Below are 16,499 nucleotides of genomic sequence, written 5' to 3' on the forward strand. Positions count from 1 at the left end.
TTTTTAGTGCACAAACAATTGTTACTTACATTAACTTCTGTTATAGCAATATCAACGACGCTACCAACAACAATTAAGGCATCAAAAGTGTTCCATGCATCAGTGAAATAGTGCTGTTAGGACAAGCATTCAGCAGAAAGAGGGCAGGAGAAAACCACAAACAGAAAAAGAGAAGAAAAGGACAGTGTTATAACACAGAAACATTCTAGACTCATCTGATGTACCAGTAAACAATCTTTTCCTTTCAAGTCTGAGAAAATCAAAATTGCACATGGCTATTTATTTCCCATATCAACAGAACTGTGCTATGACTGGTCTGTATTCATAGCTTAGAAATATCAGATCAAAATCTGTGACTTGTCCAGATGATGGAAATAGTGGGGTGACCAGGAAAGAGAAGTAGAGACTGTGGAAAGTAAGCTGGGGTATACTCACATCGGCTTCACTGAGAACGACGTCTACTATGCTGCCAATAACGATGAGGGAGTCAAACGTGTTCCAGGCATCACTAAAATAGCCCTGAACAGAGCAGGCAGGGTGCAAATATTTGTGATTACACATGAAATGTCAAATATCTGCATACTTCTGTTTAGGTTTACATAAACAGAAATTACTCAAACAAAATCTGTGGTCTAATGAGAAAACAAAACAAAACAAACAATATTGCCTACTGAAGGAAAAGTAACATATGTGTGTATATGTCTATGTACATATGAATGTATGTACATGTGTTTATATATGTATGCACACACATACAGGCACACATGCACACATATATAATATACATGCACAGTACACATCATGTAAGCACAGCAATAGGAAATGAGCCATTAATTAGAACTCTGTTTATTGATTCTCAGTGATGTTTAACATTTCTCACATATGCATCTGAACAAATTAATCTTTGGCCATGTTGGGACCTCCTCAGTGTAGTGACTTCCTAATAGTCTCTGCTAACTGACAGGCAGGATAACATTTTAAGGGTCATCTCTTAGAGTTGTGAATGTTAAATGGGCACAGAGGGCAGAAATTTTTCTTATATGGTAAACCAGGACAAAGAGCAAGGGTTTAACAACTCAAGATGACTTTGCACTTAGGGCCTGACTGCACCACTGAACTCAGTGGGACTTCTGAACCTGACTTTCACAGGAACTGAAGCAGGTCCTTAATGGTGGGGCCCCAGAGAAAAGGAATTTTTGTAAATCATTTAATTTGGCTTGCTTAGAACTTTCCTATCTTGAAATATGTCTTACACATTATTGATGCACTAATTCAACTGGTCACAATGCATTAACAAAGACTAAGCACTCATCCCATCACTGCCGTATGGGCCTTCACATTTAATTTATGCAAAGAGAGATTTTAAAATAAATGTTGGGGTGTTTCTCAGGTAAACCTAGGCTTAGCTCTGGATGCTGGTAAAAAAAATAACCTGATCCATTAGTTTACTCAATGTGACTCTGGAAAGGGAGATGTGTTGTTTTTTCTTTATTTAGATGTTATCTTCTTAGTGAGGCAATCCAGATGCATTGCAACAATTTAATCAGATCTAAACATAATGAAAACTACAGGATAACCAGATGTGTTCTGTTTTCCAATCCAGATACACTGACATATCAGCCAGTTACTGCTAATGAATCTAGAGTGGATACAAATGGACATTTTAGGAGAAATCCTTAAAAAAAAACAGATTTCCTAATGACTTCAATAGACTAGTACTCTGGATCAATATAAATACTAGGGAAATATCTACTTTGCCTTCACAGTACAAACACATTTGTAAAAGTATTAAATTTGGGGTGTAAGTTTAAAAAAATACTTAGCAAAACTTCTAAAAGAGCAAAAGGGCTAACCTTAATTTTCTGTTCAGATACTTTTAGCATCACACTACTTACTGAGATATCTACAGCAGCAGTGACTTTAGGCTGATATTACAGGACATGAAAATAGTAGACCACTAATCTATTTAACAGTAGAGCAAAGGAGAATTAGTGAAAAAATATCTAAAGCTGGGCAATATTTTTGATAATTTTTCCCTCAGAATTTTACATTTCCTATTTTGTTTTTCTGCCAAGATTCTAGGTTTAGAAATTATTAGTTGTAAAGCATATGGAATTCAAAAAGCCACTTTTACATGAACATTTGCTTTTTGGAATTTTGAAAGAGCTGCTCATAAAGGAGAAACAGTTCTATATATTAAACGCTGACACTTTGGAGTTAGGAGAACTTCAGTTTTGTTTGTTTTTATTTCTCTACCGTCTGTTCTTACAACACTGCACATATACAACACTTTAAAAACTGTATTTATTTATAATTTATAATGGCCAACCTACCACTCTGGAAAAAGATAAAAATAATTACAGTTTATTTTAAGTGAAGAAAAAAGGTCAGTGTTTGGTCACCACTAGAGTCTTGCATTAATCAGCCCTATAACACTAGTCACCAGCTCCAGCATGGGGAAATTCATGTATTTGGCTTCTTAACCAATCAAGTCCAGTTCTCAAATTTTCTACCTAAACATCATTTCTCCCCTGTCATATTTTCTCCTTCCCTACCTCTTTCTAACAATAAGCAATTCTTATTCTTGCATTTTCTGTAAAACAGCATGTCAAACCAGCTTAACAGCACTGAAATGAAGAGAATCTGCAACATGCTGGCAGGTAGCGAATAAAACAGGGAAGTTGTCCTCAAAATATTCTCTTCATTTTTTTATTTACTTGATTTCTCTTTTTTATTTTTAAAGTAAATGTCTTAATTGAATGTTGCAAAATTATATATAACGAAGAACAAACTATAGACAAGCAACAATCAAATACTCTGTCAAATTTCAGTGTGCTATCCCATGGCCCCCTCACAGAATGTCAGTTTTGACATTCAGTATATGCCTATACTGGGTGGGCAAAATGCAGCCTATGGGCCAGATGTGGCCCTCCAGGCCATTCTATCCAGTCTGTGGGGCCCCTAAAAAATTTAGAAAATTAATATTTATCTGCCCCTGGCTGCCTGTCATGTGGCCCTCGATGGCTTGCCAAAACCTAGTAAATGGTAGGGCTGTGTGAAACGGGCCCTATTAGATTCAGATTCAGCCCGAACTGGGGACAGTGATTCAATCCATTGATTCAGATCACTGTCCCTGATTCAATTCAGCCGAATCCAAATCTGAAGATTTGATGCTGATTCAGCAAATCAGCTATTTGGACACAGGCACAGCTTTAAAAGTTTTTCTGCTTAACTCGAGGTACCAGTGTGGCTCGTGATCACTGTGGTGCTGGGGCACATGGAGCATCCCACAGGAGAACAGGAGGCTCCCCAACGTGCTCGGCAGTGAACCCAGAAGTGGACTGGAAGTACTTCCAGTCTACTTCCAGGTCTGCTGGGGAGCACGTTGGGGGGTCCCCCTGTGCCTTCATGGCTCAGCGATAGGCTGCAGAGGGACCACTGGGTGCTCCCCTTAGACCCAGGAGACACCAGTCACTGAGACAAGGGCGGGGGGTGTGCAACAAGGCCCCCCCTGGACGCTCTTCGGTGGACCAGGAAGTGGACTGGAAGTGCTTCTGGTCCATTTCTGGGCCTGCTGCTAAGCACACTGGCAAGCCCCCCTCTGCTTCTGTAGGATGCTGCATCTGCAGTGTTTAGAGCCCCTGCTACCTAGAGATATGTAGAAACAACATTTAAAGCTGTATCTATGTCTGAATGGCCAAATCTGTCTGAATCTCTCCAAATCGATTTGGAGGGTTCCAAATTGATTCGGAGAGATGAAAGGGTGCTCTGATTCGATTTATATTCAGAGATTCGGCCTCAAATCAGACTGAATCTCCCCTGAATTAAATCAGGGACTGAAGCATCACACAGCCCTAGTAAGCGGCCCTCTGCCCAAAATAATTGCCCGCCCCTGGTTTATATGGTAGACAGCTTATGTTCTGGTTCTCTGTAGAAAAGTTCATTTCCCTTATGGAAAATATTTTTTTTTAGACATTACTGTAATGTGGCACTTTAAATATGACAGTCACATTTTAATTTCATATTGTTAAATCACCTTTAGCCATTTGCTTATTTTCCCAAATCTTTTCCATCAGTACAGACAACTATTGTTCAAAGTAATTTGTAAAGCAAAAGCAAACAAAAATAAACCAAAGAAAATAAAGATGATTTTGGAAAAGGGAGGAATGGACAAGTCACAGCAAATAAACATCATGCAAAGTAGTAGTTTTGGGCACTGCAGTCATCCAAGATCAGTTCACTTACTAGCCATCTTTCCTTTTTTCTTACAAAAATCTGATATAAAATGGCACAGAAAATCATTACAAGTTCAAGCTGTGGTGGCTTTCATGAAGTTATGTATGTGGTATATACTGACATATCATTTTGGATTTCATAGAATTATGTTGTTTTGTATTAACCATACCAAGAAAACAAATTTTGGCATTTGCAAAGAACAAAGTCTGTCCTATTAACTGAGACTGTGAAAATTTAGTTCTTCAACAAATGCAGCAGAGTAAATTATAAATTCTGCAGAGTATCTAGACATAGAAAATTAAACACAAAACATGTTACTTCTGATCTGTTACTTAATATTTTAGTGATTATAATAAGCCATTACATATTTAGGGATCAATCCTGAAAAATATAGTCAAGAAGAGTCTAGGGTGGGCTTATATATGCGCTCTGGGAGTGGAGGGAAAGGATGTGTTTTAATTGAAGTGGCTCCAAGAGCCACTCTAATTAAAGCACCTGGAGTGTCACATGCATCAGCGTCCCTGCACTGATAAATGGCAGTAGGAGCGCTGTAAACAAGCTTTACTTAAAGTGCCCCCACCGTCATTTTTTAGTGCTAGGGCACTGATACACATGATGATGATGTCTGTTGGAGCATAATAATTACTACGCTCCAGCAGACCCCAATTAATTGAGTCTGCTCTGATGCACTATAATTACAGCGCATTGGAGCAGCCTCTCTGCACATGTATAGGTGCCCTATAGCACTGAGCTTCTGCTTTCAAATTAGGCCCTTAATATCTGACATTTAGTACAATATTTATATATTTCAGAATAGGGAAAGCAGTCTTCAGTACCTTGGCTTTACATACCACAATATTATGGCAGGAGTATCAGTAGATTGTAATGGCATTGCTTTGAATGAACATTGGAACAATTAAGCATATATTTTACAGTATTGCTCTCAGAGTATTAAGGGGACACTGTCAAGTAATTTAGGTGTAACGTTTATCAATTGATTGTTTGAATTAATTATTAATTAAGAGTGTTTACACATTACAATGATGGAATGACCATTTAATATTTTAAGCACATATTTAAATATTTTTAGAAGGCACAAAATAAACAAACTGCTTTCAGTTTCACCTGACTGAATCAAATAACCCAGTGACTAAACAAGTCAGTTTGGTTTAAAACTGGTTTTTACAAATCCTAATAATACAATTTTTAAAGAAATCTATTTCTGCTTACGTTTGAACTAATAAAAGACACTTGCCCACTGCTGAAGCCTTTTAGTTCATTTACAAAAATGTAAAGCACGGTATACTGCCAACAAGTGGTTGTAAAAAGGACACTTTGCAATAAAAGGTAAAATCCTCAAGCAATAACAAAACCTGCATTCAAGATACATAATAGCCTGGTGCACTAATCAATCTCCAGCAAAATCCTGTCTAAATTGATGCTCCTTTCACCATACGCTGGTAGTTACAAAACTTGGGCCCTTGGGCACATATGGCAACCAAATTCTGAGTAGGGGTGCACCAATAAAGATTTTTGGGGCCAGTACCGATGGCTGATTATTAGCAAGCCATATCGGCTGATACCTATCTGATTGCCCATATGCAGCCTGGCAGCTTAGAGAGCAGCATCTGGCTGTTAAGTTTCTGAGGGAAGAGGGGCAGGGGGACGGCAGGGGCATGAAGGGAGCAGATTGAGGCCCCCACAGTAAGGGAAGGAGTGGAGGTGGGGTTGGGACAGAGGCAGATGCTGCCCAGCCAGGGCAGGATGGTGCATGGGACAGAGCCATGAATGGCTCATCCAGGGGCATGGCAACAGCTCTGGCCACTGGTACATCCCAGGGGAGGCAAGAAGGATCATGTGACCCTCGGATCTGTGCATGGGGCAAAGGTGGGCTGCCACTGCAGGCTGAGGTCAGGGGTGGTGCTGGATTCTTCTCAGCAGGGCACTGGGCCAGGCCTGCATGCGAGGTGGGCAGCGGTGGTGATGGGGGGTGGCACAGAGTGAGCTGTGGTCTCCCCAAAATTTCCCATAGCTCTCTCCTTTGAACCCATCCTTCCAGTACTGCTACCAACTGGCCTGCACATAGCTGCAACCTAGCTCCCTACGAAGAAGAGCCTGGTGCTGCCCCCGACCCCAGCCCACAGCAGCAGCTTGCCCTCACCCATACAGATCCAGGGGGAACGTACCCCTCTGTGTCTCCCCCAGGGTGCACCAGTGGTAGGACAGCGACCCCCCCTCACCATGCCCTGGATTGGCCGCTAGCAGCTCCATCCTGCACCTGCCCCGCCCCAGCTGGGCAGTGCCTGCCCCTTCCCCAGCCTCATCCTCACCCCCACTCCCTCCCTCACCGTAGATGCCTCAATCTGCCCCACCCCATTCCCCTGCCTCTTGTCCCCCCATAGGCTTACCAGCCGAATGCTGCTCTCCAAGCTGCCTGGCTGTGCACACGCATGCAACATTTATCAGTGACATTATTAGCAACATCAGCCAAAAATAGCCAATTGCCAATAATGTAAATTTTGCTTTTATTGGTGCCGATATGAACCAATGTACTAGCGCACCGCTAGTTCTGAGGACTGTTCACTGAAAAGTCCTTCTTTCAAGACCTGATATCTAAACTTAAAATGTACCAACACAAGTGACTCATCTGGGGAGACACATAATATCAGAGAGTTAGGATTCAGACTGTCTAGGATCCTGTAGATAAACTCTTCAAATAATATGTTTTAGTGAACAGGAAGCCTTTAAAGTCTGTTGAATATTGACATGTAATGTATTTCCATCATTAGGCAACCCTATTTTGCACTAGCTGCAACTTTAGAAGCAGCTTCATAGAAAGCCTGTAAAAGGAATCCCAGTCTGGAGATCACTCAAACACTGGAGACAATGTCAAGACTCACAGTCATTATGTCAAGCACTGGTGGTAAAAGGCACTTAGGCCAGTAAAACCATCTGAGACTTTATTATCAAAGCAGAACAGAGACCAGTGCAAAGATAGAATCAGCATAATAAAAGTATTGCCTCTTATACATCGTCATTAACTCCTCTGTGTAGTATTAATTTTGGTGCTGTGAAGGGCTTTGCATTTAAATGGGTGCATCTACACAAGACGTTTACTGTGGAGCTGCCTAATTAACTGCACAGTAAACTTCTCACCATCTACACAATTAGGGCACACAAAATGAATAAACTCTGCAGCAGGGTAAGACTTATAAATACCCCACTGCAGAGTTTTCTCATGCACAGCAGTGCATGTGTAGATGCTGATTGGATGGCTGGGGTATGAGGGTGCTTCAGTGCCAGAGCTGCCTTCTGGCTAGCCCAAAAATGAAGTACTCTTGTGCCCCAGCCAACCCCTTCACAGCACATTAAGTCTGCTGTGACCCAGCTCAATGTGTTGTGCTCCGGGCACATGTGCAGATGGATACCTGGGAGCTTCCCAGGAGAAATAAACTGCAGAACAATAAGCTCCACAGTTTATTGCTGCCCCTTAATGGCACATGTAGATGCACTCAAGTAGTGACATAAAAATAAAACAACTACATTAATTATGTAGACACTGAATGGAACAGAAAGCAGAACCCTGTAGACTTTTGCATGACAGGGTAGGAATATGCCCACTATGGCTAGGTACAGACATTCAAAAAGCCCAAGTTGGAATCAATCTAAATTATGTGGTTTTCTATAAGCAGTGTAGTTTAGATCAGTAGCAAATACAACACATATTTTACCTTTTGATGGGGAGAGCAAATTTTAGACCAGGTTCTGACATTTTTAAACCAGTCCATGTGTGCCAAACTTCTGTTACAAGTATAGACCAGTTTTGTGTGCCAAACTTCTGTTCAGTTAGGGGTATAGACTGGTTTCTGATCACTTATACCAGTAAAAGTGTAATGTCTGTACCCAACCTATGTGCTGCACTGGCAGTTCAGAAGGTATGTCCATATAGCAGTCACTGCAGTGAATGACGTTTGTATAGAAAACCCCAAGCCAGCTTTCAAGGAACAAGCTGGGTAACTCCCAGCAGTGTAGCTGTGACAGCACAGAGCTCATCTGGGCTCCAAAATTCACCCAAGAAGTAAATGCTAAGGCAAGTAAAATAATGTGGGTTCTGGGCTGCCACAGGCTGCTCTGTTGGCAGAACTGAGTTTAAAACTAGTTCATATTTGGAGTTTTATGTCAGTTACACAAGCAAATCTAGGGGCTTTAATCCATGAACAGATTATGATGCTGACAGCTTCATTATCTTGACATTAAGCCTTTTTAAAGATGTTTTCAGAAGGAATTGGAAAGAGGAAACTTACCAGACACAGATGAGGTCAGGAAAGTGAGACTGGCCTGTTTCCCTTTCTGTTTAGTCAGTAAACATGCTAAGTTATGCCAGTTTAATCCCCCAAGTAAATCAGACTTCATTGTAAATGACAGCGAAACTTGGCTTTTCTGTCTGGCTACTCTTCACTATCACAGATATAATGTGATAAGTGAATGACTAGATAGGTGATGACAATTACATTTGATTTTTACTGTTTTTTCTATTTTAATAATTTATTGTTAGTGTCACAGGATTTTTTTAAGTACATGTGCTGGCATTTAAAAATCTAAGAGCTATAACTTTGGGGGCATTGTATTTTGGGTACTTAGCTTGAACCACTGGGCCCTGAGATTCAGAGATGCTAAGCAATCACAACTCTAAATGTTCAACACCCCTGAAAATTGTCTTGAAGAGGATGCCCAGAAACTGAAGTACCCAAATTATGTCCCAAACTTCTCTGGAGATGTTTGCAGGAGGGCATCTGAGCTTATGTAGTTCCTGCTGACATGAGGGTCCCTGGTGACCCCTTTTTGTGAATAAGGGTCATAGCTGCACATGTCTCCTTACAAGATTGGGAATTCAATTTATTTTGAAAATCTGGCCTTGACAGTGTCCCTTTAAGGTAAGGAATCTCAAACACCTATTATAGGCTCAGCCTACAAACCCTGCTGCATGGGAGTAACCCTGTTAAAACCAAACGGACTACCTGATTAAGCCTGTGCAGGTTTGTAGGATCAGGCCTATAGCTACAGTTTATAAAAGAAAATACAACATAGCACATTGTTTGTTATCAAGGGTTATAGTTTAATTGTTTAAATTTGTCAGTATAGTGCCTCTGAACATTATATTTGGTAATGCTTGCAACAGGAAATGATACATCTGATTTAGAAAGGGGCCTTTTCATGACCTCAAAAATATTCCGTGTCTCATCTATTACCTGGTAGTATTTTCTCACTGATCTCTATATCTGATTTCCTGTATATATACATATGTATAATCAGATTAACATTTCTATGACGATTTTACAGATAGCTTATCATGAGAAATACGTAGGTTTTCTCATTTTAATAATATATAGCAAGTGGGAAATTCAAGATATACTTATAGTCCCAGTGATAATCTAATTATGTATAAACGCTTACCTTGGGTTTGAATGCAATGACTTTCAAAACCATTTCAACGGTGAATACTCCCGTGAAAACCATATTCAAAATATCCATTGCATCATTAAAAAGCTTTGACTGTTCGTAGTGCTGTGAATAAAAATTAAAGTACGAAAGAATATTATGTGAAAACAGGCTGATATGGATCAACAGTTGGCATTTATAAAGTCCAGCAAAATGTATGTCCAATTAATAGCTCTGCTAAGAATTCTTCAGTGGAAGAATGTATTACTAATACAAAAAGGATTGGATGGCTTTTGTTTACAACTGAGTTCAGCTCAAATGTAAATGCTTACCACTGCATACCTCGAACAGTCCCTGAGAGACAGACTCAGAAATAAAACTGGTCTTTCAAATGATCAGTAACAATAAGAGTGGACAGGAAAAAGCTAGATAAGCAACGGCCATTTAGCATGCCTGATACAACTGTGTGACATACCACTAATATATCTATTTAGAACAGCTGATAGATTGTATTAAGACTAGAAGGGAAGGCATTCTAAAGCAGTGGGGGCCAAACCTCCAGGCAGGCATGTCACAAATTAGCCCTGCATTCTCTGAAACTGCCACTCCCTTTCCCCCGCCTGATCTATTGCTCTGCTTTCTGTCCTATCTGCTGCTGTGCTGCCTTTCCCCTCCCCGATTCACTGCATTGTACGCACAGAGGCTGTCCGTGCTACTTGTGGCACCTGTGCTGCAGGTTGGCCATCTCCGTTCTAAAGGATTTAGACAGCTTATATGAGTTTACTGATTTAAATTAAAAAAGCAAAAAACATACATAATCACATGTAGGCCATGTACAGGTTTGTCTGGGAGAATTGCTGCTCTCCTGGTAGAAACCATGGGTGCTTGCAAACATGGAAAATAAAAATAAAATAGTGCTGTACTTTCAGCTTAGCATGCCCCTGTGTTGAGCACAGCACATGCCCAGAAAAAGAACTGTCAACTTGACCCAGGTCACTTGAATCAGCTATTAGATAAAAGTGCCAAAAAGCCCTGTTGAAGTGTACAAGCTATACAGATGCTGGGCAAGCCAGGTTAAACTGACGCAATTCTTCTTTCCATAAAGCACTGTTTCTTTTTTCCTATGTTTGTTGAAACCACATGAACATACAAGCGTTAAGTCATTTTTTCCTGGGAGGGGTGGGAAACATGCTTCTTCCACAAGAAAGGTCTTCTAGGGCTAGGGACAGACATTCAAAAAGCCTGAGCTTTTGAATTCATTCAATCTTTGCAGGTAAATCTAACTTGCCTAGGCTGAATCAGTTTGTAACTGCACAGACATCCCCTCTGGACTGAAAAAATGCAGGCACATGCCTGTAGAGGCTCATGCTGGAAGCTGGAGGGGTGCTAGAGTAGCCCTCCCTTCCCTTTCATAGTGCTGAGCTGAGGGGAAAGTGTCCAGACCTTGGCAGGATGCTCTGATTAGGGAGGGATCCCCCACTTCACTGGTCAGCGAGGGAGCCAGTAGGGATTTACACAGCATTTAGTTACATAGCAGGGAGAATTTATTAGCCCATCAGCAAAAAAAAAAGGATCTCTCATTAGTTCAAGCTCTTCTTAAACAACTTGTTCCAAAGAAGGAATGGAGGGAATTACCCGCTACCTGTTGATTAGCTCCCAAAAGCCCCAAACAGTACAGCCTGCCTGTGTCCTGTCTCCTACATGGACCGTAACCAGCATGTGGTACCCTAGCTAATGCTGAGAAGTGTCTGTGTAAGGCAGAGGGGAGGAGGGAATCCCAGCTTCAGCAGGGCATGGTGAGGGGGTAAGGGGAGAGCTGGAAGAAGCTAGGCAGACACTGTGTGCCTGCAAGTCGCTGCCAGAGCCACAGCCAGAGAGCAGAGGGGAGGGACCAGCTCAGCCCTCTGGAGCAGAGACTACTGCCCAGCCCAGAGACCATGCTGGGATGCTGGAGGGACTCTGATTTAACTTAAACCAGTAAGGGGACTGGAACAGACACTGCATAAATTGGTTTGACCCAAATCAGTTAAATTTGATATTACATTCAACCAGGTTTATCTCAAACCAGTTTCAGCCATTTTGAAACTCATTTATGTGAACTGAACTTCTGTTCTGTTACAGATTTAAACCAGTTTTTGATCATTTAAACCAGTTTGTGTTAACGTCTCTCCCTAGCCTAGGTGTCAACCTGGAAGATCTCACTTGCAATAGAAACTCTTTTGCAAGAGTAAAAGCTTGTACACTCTCATTAACTGGACTTTAATAATTCTTTCCATTTTTAAAATCTATTGTGTTGGTGAAGGAGAGTGAAAGAGTTGGGAAAGGAAGTAGAAAAAGAGGCAATTGCTGTAAAGTACAGGATGCTTAGAGAATAGTAAAATGCAGGAAAAAGCAAAGGGAAGGATTGAGTCAAAATAAACATGGAAAGAAAACGTATTCCAGTAACAGCCTTTCTTGATAGTTACATAAAAGAGGGACCGCCTAAAGAAGGACAGTATGATACATTAGAAAGCACAGGATCAAAGCAGATTGACCAAATTACTTGATGTGACATACAAGAGAAGCAGTGAAAGATTAAGTGAATATAAATGCACAGCAAATGTGTCAAGATACCATCACTTTCTCATTGATGGTCAGAGTACGATGTCTTCCTGTGCCATTTCAGATTCCAAAACACTTTCAAGTGAGATTTCACACCTAATATTTTCTTTTCCCCTACTTCATTCAGAATCAACATATTGATCATTGTCTACAGCTCTTCCCTTACCCTGAGGATTAGCAGTTTTCATACATAAGCTCAAAGAGTCTGAAATAAAAATACTTTTATTAGTGCACTAAGAATGCCTGTACTTCCCAGACCAGTCCTTGTATTAACAAAAATCTTTATTGCTTAAACGTCAAAAAGAGAATGGCAGAAGCTGAAATAAGAATAAAAATGATGGCACAGAATACATATGAAATCAATACAGAACAGCTTTAAGAACAAAGAGGAGTTGAAATAATGCCTGCATGCATTTGGCAGGAAAACAGACACTCAAAAAAACACATAGCTAGCTAGAACAAACATTTATAAATAGTTTCCTATGTTCTTTCTAAATTGTATTGTGGATGAATGATTTTGGGAATGACCAAATGTTAAATAAATTAAAGTGTATTGCAGGTAGAAATTACCATACATGGAGCTCAGTTTGGACATAAATTACCACAGAGAGGACAGATGGACACTTATATTTGGGATTCAGACACTCCACTGAGTGTTTTAAAATATTAACCAATAAAAATGTTATTAACAGTAACTATCATTATTTGGACCTATGACTAGCACCAATTAATTAGAATATATAATTACAAATTACTATTGTTGTTGTTATTCCTAATGTATTAATTGTAAGACAATTCTCACAATACTCTGTAAGATAGTGTTACCGTACCCGTTTCACAAAGGAGGAGCTTCAGTACAGCATTGACCTGACTTGTCAAAAGTTAAGTCTGTGAAAGAGAAATTAGTTCTCCAGACTCTCCTCCCAATCTTATGCTTTAACCTGTAACTACACCTCCTCTTCTATCCACTGTTCATTTAAGAGTTACTTAACATCTTTCTCTCTCACAGGTAGAGGAAGGAAGTTTATATAAATAATACAATTGTGAAAAACACTTGTAACACCAAACAAAATACATGCCCTGTATGTTTAAGACAATCCTGTGTTCTCTGTCTTACCCTCGCTACAGTATAACTCAGAACAACACAGAATCATAGAAAGTCCAACCTCCTGTTCAAAATAGGACCATTCCCAACTAGATCATCCTGGCCAAACCTTTGTCTAGCCGGGTTTTGAAAACGTGGAAGGATGAAGCTCCTACAACCTCTCTGGATAACCTGTTTAAGTGTTTTACTACCCTCTTAGTGAGAAAGTTCTTCCTAATATCTAACCTAAACTTCCCTTGCTGCAACTTGAGACCATTGCTCCTTGTTCTGTCATCTGCCACCACTGAGAACAGTTTAGATCCATCCTCTTTGGAACCAGCCTTCAGGTAGTGAAGGCTGCTGTTAAATCCCCTCCCAGTCTTCTCTTCTCTAGACTAAATAAGCCCAGTTCCTTCAGTCTTTTCTTATAAGTCATGTCTCCCAGCCCCTTCCCATTTTTGTTGCCCTCTGCTGGACTCTCTCCAATTTGTCCACATCCTTTCTGTACTGCAGGGCCCAAAACTGGACACAGTAGTCCAGATGTGGCCTCACTAGTGCTGAATAGAGGGGAAGAATCACTTCCCTTGACCTACTGGCAGCATACCTACTAATGCAGCCCAGTATGCCATTAGCCCTCTTGGCAACAAGGGCACACTGCTAGCTCATATTCAGCTTTTTGTCTACTGTACTGCCCGGCCCTTTTCTGCAGAGCTGCTGCCCAGCCAGTCAGTCCTCAGCCTGTCCTGGTACATGGGATTGTTACATCCTAAGTGCAGGATTTTTCACTTGTCCTTATTGAACCTCATGAGATATCTTTGGGCCCAGTCCTCCAATTTGTCTAGGTCACTTTGAATCCTAGCCCCACACTCCAGCATATCTACTACTCCCCTCTGCTTGGTGTCATCTGCAAACTGGCTGAGGGTGCGCTCTATGCCATCCTTCAGGTCATTGATGAAGACATTGAACAAAACCAGCCTCATGACCAACCCCTGGGGCACTCCACTTGATACCGGCTGCCAACTAGACATCGAGCCATTGATTACTGCTTTCTAAGCCCAATGCTCCAGCCACTTTTCTATTTACCTTACAGTGCATTCATCTAGCCCATACTTCTTTAGTTTGCCTCTGAGAATGCTGTGGGACAGTGTTTCCCAAACTTTTGCAGCCCAAGGCTCACTTACATTAATAAAAATTTTCCGTGGCACACCTAAGGCATTTCTCATCCTCATACCTACTACAGGTCATTGCCATGGCAAAATTCTGCAGCCCGCCTGTTCATTTCTGACGGCACACTTTTGTGCCACGGCACACAGGTTGGGAAACACTGCTGTGGGAGACTGTATCAAAATCCTTGCTAAGATCAAGATATGCCACATCCACTGGTTTTCCCACGTCCACAGAGCCAGTCACCTTGTCATAGAAGGCAGTCAGGTTGGTGAGGCATGACTTGCCCCTCAAGAATCCATGCTGACTGTTCCTAATCACCTTTTTATCCTCCAAGTGCTTGGAAATGGTTTCCTTGAGGATCTGCTCCATGATTTTTCCAGGGGCTGAGGTGAGGCTGACTGGTCTGTAGTTCCCCAGATCTTCCTTTTTCCCTTTCTTAAATATGGCCACTATGTTTGCCCTTTTCCAATCATCTGGGATTTCTCCTGATCGCCATGAGTTTTCACAGATGATGGCCAATAGCTCTGGAATCACATCAGCCAATTCCCTCAGCATGCTCAGATGCATCCCATATGGCACCATGGACTTGTACGCGTCCAGCTTTTCTAAGTAGTCTCTAGCCTGTTCTTTCAGCACTGAGGGCTGCTCACCTCTTTCACAAACTGTACTGGTCAGCACAAGAGTCTGGGAGCTGACCTTGCCTGCGAAGACTGAGGCAAAAAAGACATTGAGCACTTCAGCCTTATCTGCTTCCTCTGTCACAAGCTTGCCTCCCCCATTCAGTAGGGGATCCACACTTTCCCTGATCCTCCTCTTGCTACTGACATAGAAACTCTTCTTGTTACCCCTCACATCCCTTGCTATCTGCAACTCCAGTTGCGTTTTGGCCTTCCTGACTTGTCCCTGCATGCCCAAGCAATACTCTTATATTCTTACTCTTATATTCTTGCCTAGTTATTTGTCAAGTTTCCACTTCACATAAGCTTCCTTTTTGTCATTTAGTTTACTGAAGAGTTCCCTGCTAAGACAAGCTGGTCTTCTGATATACTTGTTAGTCTCCCTGCACATAGGGATGGTTTGTTCCTGCACTCTCAGTAAGGCTTCTTTAAAGTACAGCCAGCTCCCCCGGACTCCTCTTCTCCTCAGACTGACTTCCCTGGGGATTCTGCCCATGAGTTCCCTGGGTGAGTCGAAGTCTGCTTTTCTGAAGTCCAGGGTCCTTACTCTGCTGCTCTCCAGCCTTCTTTTCCTCAGGATCCTGAACTCAATCATTGCATGGTCGCTGCTACCCAAGTTGCCATCCACTACTACATTCCCCGCCAATTCTTCCCTGTTTGTGAGCAGGAGGTCAAGAAGAGCATGGACCCTAGTTGGCTACTCTGGCACTTGCACCAGGAAGTTTCATAGTTTCATAGTAGTTTGGGGTTAGAAGGGACCTGAACAGATCATCTAGCCTGACCCCCCGCCACTAGTAGGAGCACACGCTGGACTCACATGACCCCAGACAGGTGTTCATCCAACCTCTTTTTGAATTTACCCAAGGTAGGAGCGAGGACCACTTCCCTAGGAAGTTGGTTCCAGATCCTAGCCACCCTAACAGTGAAATACTGCCTCCTAATCTCTAATCTGAACCTATTCTCCAGCAGCTTCTGGCCATTGTTCCTCATCATGCCAGGTGCTGCTGGGGGGAATAGGGCTCTTCCTATTTGCTGCTTATCTCTCCTAATGAGGTCGTAGGCAGCCATCAAATACCCCCTCAGCCTCCTCTTGCTGAGGCTGAACCAGTTCAGGTCCCTCAGCCTCTCCTCATAGGGCCTGCCCTGTTGCCCTCCAACCAAGTGGGTGGCCCTCCTATGAACCCTCTCAAGGCAGGCCACATCCTTCTTAAAGTGCAGCGCCCAGAACTGGATGCAATACTCCAACTGCAGCCTGACCAATGTTGCATAGAGGGGGAGTATCACCTCTCTGGACC

General features: G+C 41.9%; 1 protein-coding gene across 1 annotated transcript in view; it reads right to left on the reverse strand.

The window, feature by feature from the left end:
* Positions 1–16,499, reverse strand: part of CACNA1D (calcium voltage-gated channel subunit alpha1 D) — a 247,120-nt gene that overhangs the window by 96,750 nt on the left and 133,871 nt on the right. The window contains exons 27-28 of the mRNA XM_019537015.1: positions 9,691–9,801; positions 30–113 (exon numbers count right to left, since the gene is read on the reverse strand). Coding sequence (XP_019392560.1) covers positions 30–113; positions 9,691–9,801 — 195 coding nt within the window. The remainder of the gene's footprint in view (positions 1–29; positions 114–9,690; positions 9,802–16,499) is intronic.

Source organism: Crocodylus porosus, unplaced genomic scaffold (assembly GCF_001723895.1).
Source record: "Crocodylus porosus isolate Cpor-Errol unplaced genomic scaffold, CroPor_comp1, whole genome shotgun sequence".
NCBI lineage: Eukaryota > Metazoa > Chordata > Crocodylia > Crocodylidae > Crocodylus > Crocodylus porosus.